This window comes from Lipophrys pholis (assembly GCF_963383615.2).
Source record: "Lipophrys pholis genome assembly, chromosome: 6".
Lineage (NCBI taxonomy): Eukaryota > Metazoa > Chordata > Actinopteri > Blenniiformes > Blenniidae > Lipophrys > Lipophrys pholis.
In genome coordinates, this window is record NC_137629.1 from 5236157 (window position 1) to 5258876 (window position 22720).

General features: G+C 40.7%; 1 protein-coding gene across 1 annotated transcript in view; it reads left to right on the top strand.

The window, feature by feature from the left end:
• The window catches only part of enox2 (ecto-NOX disulfide-thiol exchanger 2), a 195478-nt gene that overhangs the window by 72162 nt on the left and 100596 nt on the right, over window positions 1–22720 (top strand). Inside the window, exon 3 of the mRNA XM_080465987.1 lies at window positions 13769–13915. Within this exon, the coding sequence (XP_080322113.1) occupies window positions 13769–13915 (147 nt within the window). The remainder of the gene's footprint in view (window positions 1–13768; window positions 13916–22720) is intronic.

The following is a 22720-nucleotide window of genomic DNA, read 5'->3' on the forward strand; positions in this document are numbered from 1 at the left end:
CTACAGCTCCCTTTACAATTTTTTTCCCTCGCTCCTTTTGAATATATATATTGTCTTGGCACCAGCAAACAAAGCTATTTGCTGGCAGGAACATTTAGAAACACTGGAGATATTAATCCTGCGGCTCTAATGCTCTCAGACTCTTTGATTTACAGCATTTGGAGAAATTCAAAATATATCTTCCCAGCAGCATAAGTTGTGTACTTGTGTATTGTCATTTTTATGCTGTTAAAAATGTTAATCCATTTTTTTATTCTTCCACCAGTGGCATACTTTGCTTGCGAAGCTTGCACCAGAGGTCATGTTAAAAAGATGATTCACTTTACCCTTTGCCTCTACGTCTCTCTTTTTCAATGAGTCAGAGCTTTGCTTTAGGATGCATCAGTGGAAACCCTGGGCATTTGAATAAAGCAAATAAATCACAGTTTTCCTAAGTGGGTGTTTAGTTGACTGAGCACAACCTATTGTGACCCCAACTGCTCCCTGCCTCCCTAAAGTAAAACAAAGATGTTGCGCGAGCTTGTGCCCCACTTAGGCTATTTTCTTTATTTATGCCTTAAATTTCAGCGTGGCAGGTTTGGAATAGATTCTCCCGGACTTGTTGCCCAGTTTTTTAAAAAACGTTTCTCTTGCTTCGCTGAATAATTCCTTCTGGCACACGAAAACTCTCTGTGCCACAAACACCTTGCCTCCCATTTTCCAGTGACAAAACAACAAGAGACTTTAGACAATGAGTGCTGACATTTGCTACCACAGGGTCCATTAGCACACTCATGTGTGACTAAATATTGTTTTATGCACTCGCTGCTCCAAGTGTTGGTAGCATGTCTGTAAATAGCAAGGATAAAACACCACGGTAATGTAAGTCTGTGCAGAAGACTGGCATCTTAAATATTGATGCCTTTTGTAGTGCCTGTTGAATCTTTGATATAATTTTGAAGTAATATCAGTGGAAAGAAGTATGGCAAGCAAGGTATTGTTTTGTAACTCCACTCTGTGTTTTCAATGGGTTCTGTGCTTGTTCTATTTGGAGCTCATCTCAGCAGTCGAATCATGACCATGCTTGTTAGCTCAGCTTCAGTTTGACATTTCTCACATAAAGCGCCACGATTTCGTTGTGTGGTAAAAAGACTTTCGGAGGACGCTCACTCATTATGCTTGATTACGAAACTCTGAACATGGTGAACCATCTGTTCTATTCATTATTGTAATCCACGCAAGCTAATTGGTCGAATCACTCAAGAAACGGATTGGAACATATTGATGAACATTGCAAACAAGAGGCAGACTACGCGCATAGGCTAAACGACTCTCTTGGAAAATATTTAAATTGTACCCGCACATCAAAAGAAACTGATATTTTTTCACCCTGGAAGCTGTTATCCCATTATTTTTGGCCTGAGTGACTAATGAGACACAGTTTTGTCTAAATTGGTTCATTATTGAGTGAGAGCACTAGTTTGGGTAATTTGAACCCCTAAATTCAGATATTTCTCAGATGGCAGGTTCTTGATTTAAATACCGACCTATATATAAATCGAGCTATCATGTTGACCGTTATTGCGCCATGCTTTCAGAGTAATTTAAGCCAATTATGTTACAAACTTCCTTTCTGTCTCCACTTATGAAACAAGTTTATTGATGAAACGTAGTGAGAGAATTTCTTCTCCTCTTTGACTAGCAGCAATTATCTCAGTCAAACAGGCCACTGGAGACAGAGTTGCCTGGAAGGTGCAGTGTATGAACATGGGTGTTAACATCCACTTAGAGCAAAACTAACCACAGCTACAGCAAGTCGCCTTCAAACAAAGGTACCATGTGACAGCCGAAGGAAGTATTGCTTGACATTTTGTTGACTCACTTCAAGAAAATTGAATCGTGAGCCTTGGTTGTGTTTTCAAATTCTTTTGTTTCACCTGACGCTTACTTTAAACACTTCAAACTCTTTCAAACACTTGGCCCTCCGTCTCTCCAGCCTTTCTACAGTTGTCTTTATCCAACAAGTAAGATTTCACAGCAAAGTTTCTGTTTTGGGTGATGAATATTTTCCACCATATTGTCAGATGATTATAATTAATAAATAACAAGCACTTCCACTGGGCATACATTGACAAAGTGCACTCTACCAGAAGTAGTACACAGAAGCCTTCTGGCTGAAGTGCTCTCGCTCAATACTGCAACAATTTAAAAGATTGTTTTTCAAATTAGCCTCTTCAACCTGAAATGTGTGAAAAATGGGGCCCAGGTTGGAAAATGCCAAAGCTTCTCTTTTCATGTAATGTTGCTAATGGTAGGAAGGAAAACTTGTGTGTGTCATTGGAGCGTCTCTGCAGCCAAAGTGTCTAACTGTTGTGAAAAGACTCAAGGCAGAAGGAGGAAATGTTCTTTTGAGTCATGTAACTGGCATAATGGCACACGCTTTTGCACTCTTTCCAAGAAGCCATTCAAAGTTTTTACACTTGGTTGGAGCCGTAAATGACAATAGAACTTTTTGACCCCCCCCACCACCACCACCACCACCAATTTGAATATCTGTATCATGCGGCATCTTGTTTACTTTCAGGCCTGTTCTTAAATCACAGCAGTTGTTTTTTGTGAACCCGTTATCATTGCTAAAGCTCAGCCAAACCAGAGGATACACTCTTGGTTGGATTCACACGCACCATTTATTCTTTATCTCAAAAGCTTCTAAAGAGTCAAGGCTGAAGTAGCTGCCACCAAATTGTCAATAAAGTGGAGCTTGACGAGAAGGATACCGCCTCACATCACCGCTCGCCAGGCGTGCGATACCACATCCCCAGCTGTCGAGTTTTGAACAGCAGATCTGATCTGGTTTCTAAACGTAGCAACTGTAACTACTGAAAGCCAGTTTAAACATCACTGCTATGCTAATCAGCGGCTACATCAAGGCAGCATGTGTGTCCCTGTTAGATCGTGATCGGCATCAGTCTTCACAGCGAGGACTTCAGCTCGCTGGACCAGAATTCAGAGCTCCGACTCTCAGAGAATGACAAGTAGCCATCTGGTAATTCTTCTCTCCAGACCTGCACCGCAGCTACTCCCAGAAATAGCATCAAAGGCGAAGAATTGTCTTTTGAAAATGGGCCCTTGCATCTAGAGCAACAGAGATCTCACTTGAATTGTCACTCAGGGGGTCTGATACATTTGGATACCGACTCAGTCACACTTGTCTCATTGCAGAGAGAGATGAAGAGTGAGAGCTGCATGCACAAGGCAAACAATACCAACAACCAAAGAGCACTTTTCACAAGTATTAATTGACACACGAGGGAATAAGTCTTCTTATCTACTCTCCTTGAAACCAAGTGCCGACTTTGGGATGTTCTGAAGCATACTGACAAGGTGTGGGCGTGATTATTAAAACCTCTCCTAAGCATCGGTTGAAAAGAAAGAAATCTGTGAAGTTGTGACGCCAGCTGAGTCGAGACATTTGTGAGGGTTGATGTGGCCGAGTGATGCTCTTTCTCTTGGCTGCAGAACCTTAAACCAAGCCTTTTAACCATAAAGTGATTTCATAGAATTAATGCAGACATTAATTTGACCTCTTCTGAGTAAATTTTCATTTGGAAGGTAATTCGTTAAACATTATGATTAAAACGAATTTATTTATATATGAATCGAAATGCAGGAAAGATTGAAGGCATGCTTTTAAAAATAATTGCAGGTAATATTCCAGTGACCTGGGTACAGACAAATGAGGCAGAACAGGATCTAAGTGAAAAAATAAAGAAGTGGCTTAGAGATATAAAAGTAAGACTTTTCTTGTTGCAGAGCTTTGTACAGTTTTATGATTGTAGATCTTTGACCTCAGTTTGAGTCTAATCATCAGTGATGGACTACTGGAATGCCCTTTTCCAATAAAGTTTGACCTTTTTATTCCTTGTTTCTTTTTAATGTCTCGTCTTTAATTGTTATTATCCTGTTTCCGTCTTAGACTTTTTTCTTAAGCCAAACAAGCCAAGATATTTGACAAAAAAATAAAAAATAAATCAATGTTGCACTGCTGCAAATAAAGACAAAAGGCGCAGAGCGCACAACAATCTTGTATCTTTGAGAAGCTCAGCGAGGGCAGCTGCTTGTCATAAATCTCTGCTGTCCTCTGCAAGTTTACAATATAGGTGGCATTAAAGAAATTATGGAGGAGCTAAAATTTCAGAACACACCAAGCATAAGATGAAAAACAGAAAACTGCACACCAAGGAGAACAGAGAGCCATAATTAAGAGAAGCTTGTGCTGGAAAAGACAGATGGAAGGGATCAAGAGGTGGTGTAAAATAAAATGGAGGTTTATGAAGAAGCAGACGGTGCCAAAGATGGCGATATACATTTGAAGTCCCTAAAAGAACAGGCAGTCCCCTCACTGACCTAATCCTGTTTCACTCAGAGGGATTGAGTTGATCATTACTGTTGAAGAACGCCAATGTTTTTCTTAAATAGAGTCTGTCACAGGACAGAAAGTTTCAGTTTTGACAGCTCCAGGAGCTTATTTTAACTAAACACTCGGTCTGTCAAAGGGTGCATGTGTGAGATGGGGAGAGACTTTACTCCACAGCAGTTTTAGCCAAGACTAAACTCTGACCAGGCATAAATGACTGGGAATGCACCGGCTCGTGTCCTTTAAGCGTGGTCATTAACGGCGGCACATATCTGTACCCAGACACACCCACGTAGCTCTTTCAGTGAACTATTGTTGAAGTACGTTTGTGCCAGTGAATGTCTCATTAGTCACTCTCTGGAACACACAGACACATCAACATAGGCTGGATGTTTTTCTGACAGACTGCAAATAGCCTCCACGACTATTTAAGGCAAGACTGAGCATTTCCAAAGGCATCAGCATGAGGGCACCAGTGGCAGTCATAATGCGTGCCATGCTGAAATAATGACACAGCAATTGCCTGCATGGCCAAGATATCCCTGGTACTGCAGCCTAATGGGTGATAGTTTTATCTGACCATGGCCTGCATGCAATAAAGTATTCAGCCTTTCAAAGGGAGAGACAGATGGTGGGAGTGTTGATGTTGTGTGGCCTTGTGGACGATAGAAAAGAACTGGTCCCTTGGGAGAAATCTACAGTTTAACTTCACAGCCTCTGACCATGAGAGCCTTGTAGATTTATTGGTCAAGTGTTACGCATGTCTCTGAGGAGATGGTTCTTGCATATGCAAGCTAACGTGACCTTATCAACTGCTGTGTTGTCTTGTTAACACACGTAGAGTTGTTCACTCACTGCATTGCAGAAAGGGCATGGTCCTTTGACAGTAGAAAGCGGATTAGTCTGCAAACCAAAGATTCTTACTGAGTTTAATGGAATAGAGATGAGTGGATGGAAGATTTAAATAAATTAACCTTCGGTGAATTCCCACAGGCTTGGAGGAATGACAGAGGGGGGTATGAGGAGGAATTTGTTCCTTGTCACTGATGTAATGAATAGTTATGACATTATTATGGGGGGTTGGTGCTGTGCAGTGTGCACCTCACCCAGAGTTCCAAACGCAGCAGGATTTAAACTCTGCGGATATTGACAAACACACAGAAACATTTTGCCCTCCTTTCACATCAATCACTCTTCTGCAGGTAGTATTTTGCCACGGTGTACTGCAGCTCCATATGCCAATGTAGTTGTCGAGGTATTTATTACAGGCAGAGCAGAAGTGAATTTGTAAATGCACCGTGAGACATTCCAGTGCTTGTATTATTTCAAAATGTCATCACAACATCGGGGAATAGATTAACCTTTACCAAATTCCCGACAGTAAGAACAGAATTCTTTCTACGTACTTGTCATGATATTAACCCTGATTGGTATCTTTGACATTTACTCAAATATGGCAAATGGTGGTGATTCCAGCAATGCAAACTCTGGGTGGAAGGTAACATCATATTGTTTTAGAAAACGCAATCCTTATTGCCAACTCACTACTTCCTAAAACGAGCCACGCAGTCGATGGTGACGTGAAATCCAGTCGAAGAAAAATTGGATTCTTTTTATGTGAATGTGTTGATTAAGTTCATTTATTTTCTGTGCAACATTTGCACTGCTGTAATTTTGGCATGATCTTTGTGAATCTGTAGCGTTTATAAAATGAGTGAAAATCTGTCTAATTTAAAAAATAAATAAAAATTAACATCAAAATAAGATAAAATGCCACATTTGTCGATGTAAATGAAGTCACACTTTTTATTGGCTTGAGGCTGCATGCATCCAACAGCATCATTCTGAATGACAAGTGGCTCTTTAGTCGCACCAATTCTCAGAAAAACCTAAATTACAATTTTCGTTTGGAACGTTTTTATAATGTCAAATGAAAAACTTGCTCAAAGTCTAATTAGTCTGTCCACATCATCTTCAGCATTCGCTGGTTTAGCATCAGCAACTACTGCATAATCTAGGAGGCATTCAAGGACAGTTCATAATATAGGTCATCTGCAGTTTCCAAAAGGTAAGAGGACAGTATGTAATGATTGTCGTTATGTGTGTGGAAAAGTAGCTTTAGCTTGAGACCCAAGTCTTGTAGAAAAACTGGACCATTTATTTTATCATCTAAATTTAGAAGGGAGCAGAAAACTATAAAGATTTGCTGATTCAGGAGAATAACTAGAGCAGTAAGAAGTATATTTGTTTGGCCAGGCATGCTACATTTTATCATTGAATTGTTTTAATTCAGCCATTGATTAATTGAACTCCTAAGTACAAAATGTGCGTGAATTTCCAAGAAATGGGATTCAGAATATAGAAAAGTGACGACGAGTAATAGGATACAACGGATAATATTAGTTCACTGTTTAACTGGTTTATTGTATTGTCAAATAGGTATTGAAATATTGTTCCGATAGTCGTATCGCTCACTCCTGCCGTTACATCAGATTGATTTCACCCATAGCACTTGCTACATTCCCAGCTCATGAGCTCTGTGCGTGCATGAGCTGGTGACAGGATGTGTGTCTCCTACCAGCTGACAGTTTCCCCAGCAGACCTTCAATCCATTGCGCTCTGACACGTCTCCATGGAAACGGTCAAACTTAACAACAGCATCCTGTACCACCTCCAGTTGAACCCCATGGGTAAATCAGTGACACTGTGCCTACCATACTCGGCATAATGAATTCCCTGCTCGACTTTCCCCCATCATGCACTGAGTCGCAGTCGACACGGAGCCTTCACCTGATCAGGCTGCATTTTTTTTAATTGTCTCTGTTTTTAATGAAATCGGAGGGTCTGTTTTACCAGAATTAAGTCTGTCACTCTTGATCAAGAACGTGAGCTACTACTCTATTAGAACCATCAGAGAATACATGGCGATTGATTTCTTTACATTTAAAAAATAGTGGAGATATTCAAACCTCAAGTAAAGACTGGATTTAGGAAACCAGTTCTTTGTGAAATCACTTTGATGGAATATTTAATTGCGACAAAAAGACACAAACGATTTATTCTCAGGGTCCTGTGGTTTAAAGTTACACCTGTATATCGTTTCGTCAAACATTAATTGCTTTTAATTTTGCATGCACTTTATCTTTACAAAATCCAGCGAATGACAAACGAAGCAAGACACTCTCAACCGTTAAATATATTAGTTAAAATGAGCTTACGCTACCCGATAATGCACTTGTACATAAAACGAACCTGTGCACTTTCCCCTCGGATGAAGTGCCTGTGGTTTAAACTGCTCTTTGTCATTGCTATAAATACACAGGAAGTGAAAAGCTAGGCTAATAGTCTCTGGAGCATACCACCGCTGCTTGGCATGCCTTGCCATCCATTGCTAAGCCACATCAGTCAGACACCTTGTTTATGCATCTGCTGAGGGCACTCAGCACCCACAACTTCACAGGCTCAGACCTTTTTAGGAAGCTCGGAGCTTGTGCACGCTGTCCTGCGCCAGACCGAGCCCTGTTGTTCCGACAGACACTCCGCGCTATGAATAGAGTGACATCTTATTTTATTGTGGTTGCTGATGTGCGTGGAAGCGATCTTAGCGAGGGCTAACAGAGGTCCTGTGACTGGGCTTCATCAGTAACCATTCAGGTGACTGAGGGCTAATTTGGGATCCCGTTTGTCGACTTGCCCGCTGCCACCCATCAGGATCCAGAGTTATATTGCGACTGTCACATTACTCTAATACACAGCTTCCAACTTTGCAGTAATTGCAATGCAGTTTGATCCCGAATGTTATCATAGGGTAATTCTGTGTCACTACATTGGTATTTATGTATTAGTAATGGAGAGTGTGACCTCTGTGGTCTTTATTAATCCTTCTGTTGGAAGACTCTCCTACCCCAGCCACTTGTTACCCACCTGTCTGCACTGCTATTGTTTCATCGGGGTTGTTGGCATGACCTTTAATTGATATTAGTGCTTTGACAGTTTGTGGTTTGGCAAAAACATTAAAAATCGAAAGCACTTTGTGATTTTGGCATGGTGTTATGTGACTGTAGAACTGTGCAATATATTCTGCGTCCAGTTTTTTTTTGTGTCAGGGGTGTCAAACACCTTTTAGTTCTGGGACCACATACAGCCCAATTTCATTGTGAGCGGGCCACACTGGTAAAATAATGCCATAATAACTTATAGATTTAAACTTTGGAATTTTTTCTTTGCTGTGGCGCGGAGTATACGTAATGACAACGTCTATGTTTCTGCAAAACCAGTCAATTACTACTGAAAATGACCACAATCTCAACATGAAGCCAATCTTCATGGTACTTTCAGGCCCGATTGAAGTCCCAAAGTCCTTATGTTTGACACCCCTGGTCTCATGTGAGTGCTTCCAGTTGTTTTCTTTTTAGATATTTAGAGTGAATTTTTCATTGACACACTGGAAAAATGTTAGGGAAAGTTACTTTTGAAATGTTTGATATTTACACCAGAGTATTTAGATTAATTACATCGATGTAAAGTTTCCAAGTTATCTTCTTGAATCAATTGATGACATCATCATGAAAGCTGGTTTCTCTTTTTAACGGTCATCCCATTTAAATGAAACATCACAAAATCAGTTTGGGCTCAAGTCTTGAAGGACTGAATGAAGAGAGAGCAGAACAGAGCTGTACAGAGACAATCATAGAAGGAGAATAAGAAGTAGAAACATTTGCCATCTTTTTTTTTTATAATGGAATAGCATCTCTGGGAATTGTTACCTCCACTTCTCTTTTGCGTTAAATCTCAGTACGATGGGTGTCTTCCTTTCTACGGCATTAAATCTGTCAGGTGCATCCAACTGTGAGCTCACAAGCTCGCAGAACTGAAGTAGTACTTGTGAAGGCATTTCCCTATTTGTCTCTTTACGTATACACTATTTGCTTTGTGTCTTTGACCAGCCAAAGTGGAGAGATCTGTTACGTCCAAACAACACAGTGAGTTTCCTTCCTCTGTTGCTTGACACAGGATTCTCAGTTCCAGCTGTGGACGATCTGTGGCCATTCGTCGTAGGCGTTCACGTTGCTCCCTGACGGGTGAATGTGCTCAGCCACACTTTGCGTGTTTGCTGACACACATCAGTGGCGCCAAAAGGCAGTTTGCTGACACAGTTAGGGTTTAGTAATGAAGTGAACAGTCACAAGGCTAATTCATTTCTGAATTTGAGAATATGTTAATGTTGCATCCCACCATCTGGCCCTTTGCCTTGTTCAGATGAATGAGTGCTCGGTTAGTCGCCATGCTCTCTATATGTTTCTCAGTACTATCTCTAGATTAATAGTCCAGTGATGCACATTTCCTTCTGCTCTGTATCATTCATACTCCAGTATTGGGTTTATTGGCTGATAGGAGTGAGATTAAGGACGACAGGAAAATTGTACAACTGTGATGGTAACCAGGTCATTACTGTTCAGTGTCATCCTGGTGTAAACCCGGCTCTGTGCCTGAGCGATCATAGGTTTGATCCCAACAACTCGCAGCTCACAGACAGTCATTACTTAACAAATTACATAGAGTTGTTATTCAATGATGCCCATTTCATAATACTGTGTTTGACCTAGTGTGATTACACCTATGCTCTGTAATTGGTGTAACTTTCACACTTAAACCCCAAGACCACTGCTTGCATATAATTTGTGAGGTACTGCTGTTTCACAGTCTGCCACTGAATACATTCATCATTGATTTTTCATTAAAATAAAGTTGGTATAAAAATAGATGGATGATTTGTGTAAAGATTTTTGGGCAATTCAGGAAGTTTTACATTTTAGATGTAGATCCTGTACTCTCCTGGCTCACTTTACCATGAATGCTGCATGCTAGTAATACAGCCTTGATTTGAGATCATATCAGAATCAGTTGTGGTATTTCTTGCACTGCATCGTAAGGCCATAAAGTGTGTCTCAGCTTATTGTCTTCATTTCCCTCATTTACCCCCGCAGCCCTTCTGTCCTTAATCTCCTCCACCCAGCCTCCTGGTATTTATTCTCTCCCTCCTCTGGGGAGTGATACTCAGTGACATCGCTCCTCTCTGACCAGATGTTAAAACTTAAACACGCCATTCATCAGTCTGCAGACACATAAGTGGCAGTGGCGACAGAGGCAACGGCTTTGTTAATACACAGGTTTGCACAAGCAGTCACATACTTCAGCCTGGAACGTTATTACTTTTTCTTTGTGAACCTGCAGATTCCTGCTGTGGGTGACTGTCTGAGTGTTCAGTTCATAGCTGAAAGCCAACTTCAGATGCATGATAAAATAACCATGTGCAGCTAAAACCTGTTTCATTGAGACTGGATTTGTAGAAAGCTTTACTCCAATTTGCCTCTGAGCTTTTACTGTAGTGAAGCTATCACTCAAGTGCCAGATCAGGTAGTGAATTTCAAATGAAATGTCCTGGATGTAGTCTGTCATGTAGTTTGAAATCACACATTTGAGTATAACAGTTTTATTCGTTCTTGACGCACTCTTGGTCTACGGTACTCATCACATTTGCTCCGCACCTTAGAAGTCTTGTTTCATTTCACAAGGTTGAATTGTGAAATTGTGAATCTCTGTGAGCCAAATTGAACTTTTCTCCTTCAGCTTGACCTGAACTACCTCTGGAAGAGCTGAAGCTGTGTGGTTTCTTTCCCCGCCAGCTCTTCAATGCTGTTCCAATCTCTCCGTGGCTTCTTGTTACATGGCTTCCTGGGAGTGCTTTGTGCCTTTTCACCACCGCAAGGCTGTCTCTTTAAATGTATACTGTGGCTGTTTACTGGGGACAGAGTTAACATTGGCAGGGTAATGGATTTATTTCACTCTCCAGACTATTGACGGTCATCTTTAAAGAAGTGTGACAGATGGGTGCTGAATCGAGATCGACTTAGGAGATGTCTGCGTGCATGTGTGTGGCTATGTGCGAGCTCGGTTGGGAGATCTATTTAAACTGACTGTAGCAAACACAGTCTCTATGCCTGAATCTAACAAATCTGCCACCCACACATTTAATGTATTTCAAAACCTTATTTCTCACATTGCATTGCCTGGATTGTAATCACGGTTTAGCCTCTTTTCTGACACATTTTGTCCTTTTTTGGAGATTCACAAAGGCAAAGCATGTCTATTTCACATTAGTAATTGCACAGTGTTTGACACAGTGTGGTTTAGAAAATTATCCTGTTTTGACAACATTCTCAAGTGAAAACGCAAAACCGTCGTTCACATTTTGGGTGTCTACGCGGCTCTTCGAAAAAGAAAAAAAACACATCTTAACTGGAAATGCTCTGTGGAAACTGGGAAACCAGCTGTGATGCAGTTGGTAGAGAGGTTGCCCTTCGATCGGATGGTCATAGGTTCGATTCTCAATTTCTACAGTCCATAGTTTGAAGTGCCCTTGAGCAAAACACTGAACCTCAAACTGTTCCCAGTGGATGGATAGAGCACCTTACAGTCAGTCACGTCCATTGGTTGTTTTCAAGAATTTCCCCCTCGGATTAAGAAAGTATTTCTATTCTATTCTATTCTATTCTATTCTATTCTCTACCTGCATGTGATTGTGGTTTATCTGAGTTTATGTGGATTACAAAAACCAACAGTGCCAACTTGGGGCCTGGCATGCTAACTCCATCCTGTGAAAACGTTTCTGAAAACAAGATGCAACAAGCAATGTGTTTTCTTTTGAAACGTTGAGTGAATTGGGCCTTAAAACAAGCAAATAGCTCTTCCTGTCTTTTTGTTTTCTGGTGGACCCTGACATTTTTGTCTTCTCAATTTTTCTTCGTTTCTCTCCGAGTGTCTCACTTGTCGCTCACTGTTAAGCCATTAATCAATCTTGATATTGACTGAGTAAAGTCATGAACACTGAAGAAGCAGGTGACACATAAATCTCTAATCGCATTACATCTGCTGTGACATGAAAAAATAAATATCTTTACATGTGATGAAAATATTCACCTGCTGCTATAATTATATTATAGAACATTACATTCAGGTTTTGTGTCAGAAAGGACTTTTGACAAATTGGACAGCGGTTCAGGGATGTTTTATGGCGCCGTCTGAGTTTAAAACTGATTAGGGTCCTTCACACCTCTGATCGAGCCACGGTAAAGTGGGGCTTCTGATCTGTTGTGCCATGGATGGAAAACAAATCTGAGCAAAAACAAGTGTCATGAATTTTTCATGAATTAAGACTGAGTCCTTCCAGGATCCTGTTCTGAATTACAAGCAAACACATCCTTTAAAGAGCAAGAAATAGCTGCTACATTAAGCAGGAAACACAAGCTAAGTTGGCTGTCTATTTGGACATGGACGCTTTAGCCACATTGTTTTTTGTTTCTATTACCTTGATATGTACGTGTTCTCATTGTTATGTATATGTCATATGATGAAAATAGAAATGCTGAAGAAAACATTGCTTCCACTGCACTGTGATAAATTGGCCTCATTACGGTGTATATCTGAGCTTGACTTTTTCTTTCTTTTCTTTTTTTTTTCTTACTTTTAAAATTAGGATAAAATGCTGATTTTGTGCAAGTGCTATTTTGGGATGGAGCAGTGGGTTCCTTGTAGTTTTTATCTTGCCTTCACATTAATGATTTTTATGTTAACTATGCTTTTGTTTCAACTTTACATTCTGGTTCTGGCCTTGTTAAAGTTGACCTTGATTGATAAAGAAGGGAATGGTACCTGTGTCAGTATGTCTAAATATTGATTCAGAGAACTAGTGTATCCTTGTGTCTATTTTTTGCCAAGGCTCAGAAAAAAAAAAAAATCCATTTGCTCAGTAAAGGTTTAATGATTTTGAGTATCTTTCAGGTTGGTTTGTCTCAGTTTGACTGTGTAGGAATGCTTCAGCTAGTAAATACTTTCTTAGTGTATTTAATTTATTTGCTTTATGGTACGATTAATTATTTATGCCTTAAAATGTTATAACTGTGAATAAGTTCCTTATAAAAGGTGACGCCCTCTATGCCTTTTTCACTCCTTTCTAATGCAATACAGGAAAACTCTTAAAAAGCAATTGATGGCTTGCATATGTTTTTGCAGTTTATTTGAATCTAAAGAAGAAAGATGCAAAGAATTGAGGAACTTCACAGGGTTGCATGCATCACGGTGACAGAAACTTGAGATTCCTTTGTGAGGTCGGTTGGTTGATAGACCCCATGATCACTATGATCATCTTTGATGAAGGAAATGGAGGGTAAAAAGTTCAAACTGCTGCAGAGGCACCTGCTCCCACACCTGTCATGACCTTTGAAAACACTAGTTAAGAATAGTTTCAGGCTTCTACGAAACTTCCAAAGTTACTCTATTAAGAGAATTTTTCCTTTATTGTCCATCTTACAGGACTCAACACTCTGCCCTTTGATCCATCATCCAACAACGAGCCTCTCCAGTTCAACGGTTCAAGTGGACCACTGGTGACTGATTGCCCTCCCTTGGAAAACACTACTGAGAATAGCAAGAAGAGGAAGAGAGCCAGCCTGCCTCCAGGTACTGACAACAACTCTTTAAGAAGTGTTGCACCAGTGCCGTAGGATTACCCTGCGGTCTCAAATCCTCACCATTTTGCCCTCACTCGTGTCAAGTTCTAAATGCAAGTGTTTGTAATGCCTCTCTTCAATCAAGAGTGCTTTGATGCCACAGCTTCATGTTCCTACCGTGAGATTGTCCTGCCTGATCCTTTTCCCAGTAGCTGTTATGGGAATTGTTGCATAATCGTGTTATTTGGTGACAGTATAGGGAGAAAAAGCAGCTTAGGTTAGTCTTTGTTGTTTTGGTTTTTTTTCGATTACCTTGCCATGTCCTCAGGCGCTGGTTGTCCAGCCTCTTTGGAGGTCAGACAGCTGCTCTGCTGTGTGTGTGTGTGTGTGTGTGTGTGTGTGTGTGTGTGTGTGTGTGTGTGTGTGTGTGTGTGTGTGTGTGTGTGTGTGTGTGTGTGTGTGTGTGTGTGTGTGTGTGTGTGTGTGTGTGTGTGTGTGTGTGTGTGTGTGTGTGTGTGTGTGTGTGTGTGTGTGCGCCAACACCACCTGCCAATCAGAAACACACCTTCAGGTCCGTCGCCTGAAAACTGGGCAGGGCAGGACGGGTTTTCAGGGGGTCACACAAAATCATAGTCAGTGGTAACGGTTTTTCCTGTACCATCCACAACTTCTTTAGTCCCCCCTCCGTTGAGGTACCTAGCACCAAGGAACGGGTCTCATAAGGAAGACCGACAACGTAGCCATCTGCTGATTGGTAGTGACGATCGCCACTCTCGACTTGCCTGCAATATTTAAATATTTCATTGGCCGTAAACCCTCCTGTTGTTGTTTCCATATGCCGCTTTGCGCTCACTGGTTGTTTTGTTAACTGGTTTTATAGAAACGCCGGTGCTCCACAGCACCACGTTCTTTTAACGAGGTGCAGACGCTCCTCTCAGTAACAAGGAGAGGAGGAGCTTCAGCAGGAGCTGGACACTGCTGTTCACATGGAGAAATTTAAGCTGTGTCACAGACAAAGGAGGCTCAAGGCTTTTACTCGGATGGCCGTCCAATGCCGGCTGCTTACGTGTTCTTCGCCCGACACGTCCCGGCATCGTGCCCCTGCCTACATTTTAACCGTACTGTCTGCGGTGGGACCGCGCCACAGTTGTACCGTACCCTCCCGCCCCGCTCCGGCAAGTACTGCGGTGGAACCACGTCTAATGACAGGTAATGCATTTGCGCATACGTTTTGTTTTTGTTTTGAAAGAAGCCACTGCAATTAAACAGTAATTTGAGTAAGTGGTGGGTTGCCGGGTAGTGTGTCAAATTCAAGAAAGATTTTCTAATGAAATAATTAAAGAAGTACTGAGTAACTAATTGCTTTGTAAGCATCAGAAAGAAGAGATGCCTCAACACAGAGGTGTTTCATGGGCTTTGCTTTCTATGCGATGCTAATTGGACAGGATTAATACACACATTAGTGCTGGCTTAATCAACTCTTCATCTTTTCGTCACATCTTCACATGGAAGAGTTCACGGCTTGATAACGTTTCATTTTAATTCACCTCGTCAATTGACCATGTGAAAGCCTAATCGGGCAACGCATGGCGGATAATTGTGAACCAGATAATCGTGATTGTAAAAATGGTGGATTCATTTAAATCAGTGGAGTCAAACATAAGGCCCCTGGACCAAAACTGGCCTGCAAAAGGCTCCAATCCGGCCAAATCACCAAGCAAATTGTAAAAATATCACAACTGCCATATTTGTCACCGTTAAGCATTGTACACGTTAATATTTCAAATTATAAAATTTTCATTCAATATTCGATGTGCATTCGATATTTGATATTCAAGTTTATTTCTAATTATTATTTCTACTTATCATTTAAGCATTCAGGCAATGCGTTGAGGAAGTTCCCCCTAGGATTAATGAAATATGTCTATTCTATTCTAATCGATTCTATTCAAAAATGTCAAAAGAAAAGTCTGAACACAAAACAGCTGAAAATGTATTGACATGTTTACCAGCCTAAATTGTAATTAAAACATGATAAATGCAACATAAGATACCGTTTTTGTACGTGATCGAAATGACTGGATATATCAGGAGTGAGTATTACGATTTTAATACTTAAATTCCCTTTTAGTGGGAACAGTGTTGTTGATCATCTTTTTTGCCAGTATATCGAAGCTGGCTCATGCGCCTAATGCTATGACTCCAGTGCTCTGGAGATCTCAGGATGAGTTTGATAGATTGGTAATATGGTGGCAAAATCCAATATCCATAAGCTGTTGTTGACTCGTGCGCCTAATGCTCCCCCTGGTGGAGCGCGGGGCATCACAGGACAAGATTCAATAAATGCAGTCATTATTATGATGATTCGATTTGGGCAACTCTGTACTTATCTTCGGCGGGCCAGATTAAAAAGACCAAGAGGCTGGATATGGCAGGCCATAGTTTACCCGCCACTGGAAAATACGAAACTGTAGAGGCTGTGTCAGCCTCATTTTAAAGGCTCAACATGTTGTACACTATCAGGCAAATTTGACTTGGTGGAAAAATAACAAACAAACAGCTGTTTTGTTCACTAAGGTTGCAGACCCTTGGCATGGAGTGAATCCTCAGAAATCTACTTGAGCACTATGACGGCTGATGTGTGACGTCTCAGTGACTCAAATGCTGAAAGACAAAAATGTATTTCCTTTTGGCAACTTCCATTCAGAACAAGATGTGGCCAGAAGAACCTCCCCCACATTATCCCATTAAAATACATTTAAACTGTAACTTACATCATCGAAAGCTGTTGATGTCAACTGTCTCTCACATTCTGTCAAGAATGTATGCAAAAGCCTTTTGTGAAGAGAAGTAGTTTGTAAATGCAGGAAATTGTGTGGCCTTTTGAATGTTTGAGTCTGATTCATTGATGAGTAATGAGTCTCCGGTTGTAAGATTTCCCTCTCTGACACCAAAAGCCTTGTGTCCTACAGTCATAATATCATTGCCGTTATGCAAAATCACTGTACACCCAGTGCAGGAATTTTCTGCCATCGTCATCTCAGAAACCAAATATTTTATGTGCTCATGTGCTGTGTATTTACAGCAACTTTATTTGAGGGAGAGATATTCAGTAGTTCGAGAAAGTGAGAACGCTCATGGAATTTAAATTTTTTTTAAAGAAAAATGTTTGAGGATTAGCTCTGAAAGAGATAAAAGATCTGCTATGAGGGGCGTCATACCGAATGAACAAGTTTGTTTTGAGCCATTTGAGTTTGTTTTTGAAACATTTCTGTCTGTTTTCTACTTCCACCTTTTGAGATTGGGGCCATAGATAGATGAGACGAGCTAACGCAGAAGTGACAAAAAGCACTCGCCCATTCAGATGTATCAGTTATATAAACATTTATCTCCTTCAACGGACTCGGACATACCCAGTGATGAAATGAAAGATGCAACCTGAACAAGTCATCTGTCCTTGCCAGAGCTCACAGGAAGATGCAAAGTGTCACATAGATTCACTTTTACAATTCAGGCCCCATTTAAACAATGTTTCAAGTGAAAACGCATCGTTTTTGCGTTTTCCTTTCATAAAACAGCATGGCTGTAATAACAATCCAACGTGGTTGTCTGTCCATACGAACGTCTGTGTTCCCCCATTGCTAATGTTTATAGCATAATGTTCTCTGTGCTAATGTGTGTAATTTCATTACAAAAACAAACAGCACCCGCTAGTGGCCCAACATGCTAATTACATTTTACGGTATCGTGCATAGTTTTTAGCATTTCTGCCATTTCTCTGTAAATGGACAGACAACCAAGTTGGATTGTTATTACAGGTCACTCAAATAATGAAGTCCCAGGAGAATATGGACTGGAAGTCATGACACTCTGGATACAAACATTGTTGTTACTGTCCAACTATTTACTTCGGCTGTGGTGCGAATGCGCAGTCGCAGCGTTTCCACGGAGACGGAGCTGGAGCATTTTCAAAACGTCCCACCTTGAGAGCCGTTTTCAAAATCTTGCGTTTTCAGTTACTTATTGCACCGTTGCCGTGTAAACAGACACCCAAAACACAACAAAGTTTTCCGTCTTTACTTGAAAATGTTGTGTAAACAGGGCATTAGAATCTCTTCTTACCCATATGAGGTTGTATTTGAACTGTAAAATGAACCCGGAGTACCTGAACCTACACAAATACAAGGAAAACAGGGTCTTTTTCTTCTGCGGCGTTAATTCTACCTGCTACAACGTCATCGGTCTCTCATGCATTTTCTTATGATACTTGTAATTGTAATCGGACATTGGTTTTAGCGTCAAGAAAGTTACTTGCATTCGTCAAATAAATATCATTCTGTGTGTTCAGTAACATGGAGGATTAATGGGAGTTGGTCCGTGCCACTGGCATTTATTTTACTTAATAGTTTGTCAGATTCCACCCGCTGATTACACCACAGTCGCTCCAGACTGATGGATTGTACATGAATTGCCTATATTAGGCTTTAATTATAGTCTCCAGGGAGTGTGTTTACATTATTTTCAATCAGACAGCAACACAAGTCTACCCAGATTGCGATATAAATGGAGATTGTCTGTTTCATCTTGACTCATTACTGAATGGGTGTATAATGCTGCATTTACATCTTTATGTTTTATTTACATTTGTATTCACTGTAGAGACTAGAGGTCCTTCACAGTGGCGCAATCTTGATTTGACATGTTGCTGAAAAATGCAGAAGGACCTGGCAGAAAGCCGCCATTTGTAAATCACAAATGCAGCTGCTCCCATGTGGCATCTTAGTGACTGCCATCGCTCTGCGGTTACTCCATAGTCCATTAACACACACGTATACATCTGGCTGTGAAACGCACTCATGACATGTCACCATCGTGATTGCAATTATGCCCTACGAATGAGCTTTGACTCGTGCCGCCATGACCTGAGAGTGTGGCATCAGTTAATGCTGCTTGCCTGGCTGAAGGATTTGGAGGTAAGTGGAGGTCTAAAGCAGCTGGGGAAGTGGATTTTATTGGCTTAGAGGGTTTGATTCTGTCTGCATCCCGATTGTCTTCCATCTCAGTCAGGTCCTCGTGCTCACTGATAGAGTACCGACTCATTAGCAGCCATACTGATTGAATCTCGTTAAGGGACCCTAATGGATAGATTTTTCTCATTACAATTGCTGTTGCTCTTGATTATCCATCATGCAACGTGTGCAAGGATCCATACCGACGATTATTCTTCTCATTCTTCTTGCATTTTCTTTCAATACCTGATTAAAAATTTAAGAAGGCAACAAACTGCCTCTTTGATGTGGCCTTTGAGGAATTCAAGTCATTCCAGCCCTAATGACACCCCGCTGATACATTATTGACTAATGATCTTTAAATGTCCACACCAACACCAAACAACAAACTGCCAAATACAGTAATTAAGAGCCCTCACCTCTTGTAAACAGTCAGAGGAAAATGTTTGAAGTTCAATTGATATTCTGTCCACTCACCCGCAAACTAGGCACTGTTTATCCGAATCCACTCACTTCACACTGAGAGTGTGACTAACATATTTTCATTGAGCTGAATATCAAAAACCAAAAGGTTTCCGAGAACTGTCCAGTGAAGATCATGTCTACTAGGCTTGGCTTGTAATTGTAGTGAGTGAAAAATGACATGAGTTTTTCTTTATGGGACTGAATAGCTGAGCATATCCAACATTACACTTTAATGCTCAATCTAACATTGGAGACATTTCAACATTACACTCTTCCAACCCCCCCCCCCCCCTTCCACCCCCCTGTTTATGTGTACTAGTCCTGCTTTTAAAAATCCGTAGTAAGTGGTGCCTTGGGGCTCGAAGCACACAGCAAGGATATTCCTTACTCAGTTTATTTTGTAAATCTAATCAGTTTTAACAACACAGCCAGAGATGGTCATTTCCCTTCGAGTCCTGCTGTGTTCAAGCTGCAGGTGGTGAAGACAATGAGGTTTTGAGATGATCCTCATGTTTTGGTGAAGCAGTAGATCTAATCTTACCATTAATATACATGTGCGTAGCCATCACAGCTGGATTCTGTTATCTTGTGTTTGTGACATTAATCCACTGCAAATGATCATCTTTATTTGTGGTGCAGTTTTCAAAACAAATATGGGATTTGGTGGCTTTAAACAAAGCGTAAATAAAAAGAATAGTGTTTTATTGTCAAAATAAAGTACTTGATTAAAAAGTAAAAAATATGGAAAAGGCTTTTTAAAGAGGCGTTTGTTGTTGAGCCATTCTTCAAGCAACAAGAGTGAGGAGTTCCACGGCTGTGGGAGGTCTTGTCTTCTTTGCTAATGAGGTGTGTTTTCATTCAATGCGCAAAGTAGTGTGCCTGCAGCACTCCTTAACTAACATCCTGCACATCATGTCCTCAATGAGACAGCTTGAAAACAACTCTGAGGAAATCTGCTCACATTGCCCAAAATATATGTGTGAGACATAAGGACAGGAAATGATCTGTTATACGTAACTCATAAGAAACTTTTCTGCCCCATTGCGACACTTTAACATCTCCACTGTTTCCGCTGAAGTTTGTCTGTTTAGTGTAGTAACAAATAACGTTTCTAGTGTGAAATGGCCTCATGAAGGAGAACGTTTGGCCTTTTGCTGATTTGGTTCGAAGTACCTTCATAACAAGGTTGTTCGACAGGAAAAATATTGTGTAGTGATTATAGTTGAGGTATATTTTTGCACGGAAGGTTATGTGTATGGATTTATTCAAACCATTTCCAATGTACCATAAAAGAAAACCTCTCATTCATGGTTTTTTTCTTCCCTGTGTATGGAACTCAATTAATTAAATTATAACACAAATGTCAGTTCACACGCCGTTTTTGCTAGTAAAAGAAATGCGCTCTGACCGATCCAATCTCTTATGCATTAACCTTTAGTAGGAGGTAAAAGAGAAATTGAATAAAATGCTATTGATCCTGCAGGGAAAAGGTTAATGTCATTAAACTACTGCCATAAAGAATACATGCTGTGTAGGGAGATAGTGGAGATCGTTCTCAGATATCTGCAACATGCTGACACAACATGTATGAAAATATTGTAATGACGGCAAAACATTAAAACGCCCCTCTGGAGCTTGTTAAACAAATAAAGTATTATGTGTGGTTGGTTTATCCTCACCAATTGATGATGGTTTTACTTCCACAAGGCCTAACTACAAGAGTTTTGTTCAATGTTGTTTTGTTATGTGATGCACTTTGGCTTAATATGCTGAAATTATAGGTTAATTTAAAATAGAATTGTTTGCAAATTGACATTTTACAAATATCTGTGTAACAGTTTGAGTTCAAAATAGACATCACAAACAACATAACAGTTTTGTTTTAGTTTTTTTTAACCTGCCTACACTAAACAAGTTTAATCTCTCTCATCTGGAGCTTTACAGTTCAAGCAAAACATATACTTCCAGTGCTGGCACAGCAGTGGAAGGTCTCAACTGATACAAATGTAATCCTCCACCCATGTCCGAAGGTTTATACAGCCCAGGATTTATGACTTTAAGCAGCGAGTGGACAGGTATAAACACGTCCACCAGTGAAAGCCTTCAGTGTGGTACAAACAGTTTAGTCTAATCACAGCCTCAGCTCCAGAAATGTTGTCTTAACACAGACTTTTGGCCTGTAAAAAAAAAAAAAAAAAAAAAGTACAGCACTCATTTCTTTTAGTGGAGCCAGTCCAGGGGATGTGTCAGTGCAGAGTGACTTCAGAAAAACCAATGCAAAGCTGTAAAAGTGTAAACCTGGCTCAGTTTATCAATGTCATCTGGCATTGTGCTGCGTTGGTGAACCAAATCCATACAGTCAACCACTCCCAGGAGACTGCTTTTATGATATGTTTCTATTTATTGTTCGATATATAACAAATACACAAGTACATTTGGTGTTTGATTGACATGTTTTTAGGGGGGAGAGTTGATGGATAAATGTGTCCATGTAATACGGTCTGGGTTTGTCTTGGAGAGTGTCCAAAACCATTTTATCGGTACCAAGGTCTGTGAGCGGGTGTACTCACACCGTCTTTTTATTCTGGCCTCCTTCTGATAAATGGTCTCAGTCCTACAGGTTTTCCCTGTGTAGAACATCAAAACTCCAGAAATTACACTTTCTGAGAAGACATCTACTGGTTTTATATTTTGTGGCCTCTTTGGGGGAAACTAATGGATTTGAGCATAAAAAACGAATGTGATGTCATTGACCTACCATGCAAAGAGCCGTTGGAAAGTAAATAATGCACTGGACTCCTTAAGCTGTCAGGGATGACAGTCCATAGAAATATACGGCTGTGTCATTGTCCCATTGAGGTGTGTATGTGTCAGTACACTGTGATTGCTGTTTGCTGAGGAGATCTACAGCTGGATGTCAGTAGGTGTGATGCTGAGGCCACACAGTGACAGTCCACACTTAGAGTGATGCTGATGGATGGGAGTCACAGACTGACGGTAGAAATGAACTCATTAGTTTGCATGCAGCCATGCATGAGGTTATAAAGGCTAATGACTGAGAAAGTCTGCAACCTTCAGTCTGGGTAGAGCAGCTGCCGGCCTATGTATGCTATTACTTCACAGTATATGTGCTTTTAAGTCTGGGCGAGAGTTGTGATTGAAATGCATGGCATGCTGCAACAGAGCCAGCCCTTCTTTTTTCATTGAGGAATTCTGTGCTTCAGTCGAAACATAACGGTTCAATTGACTGTAATGCTGCTCTGGGAGAGGAAGACTTCACAATGCCTGCATGTCTCCATGCAACTGTATTATCATCCACTGTCACATCATTTACCAACAGT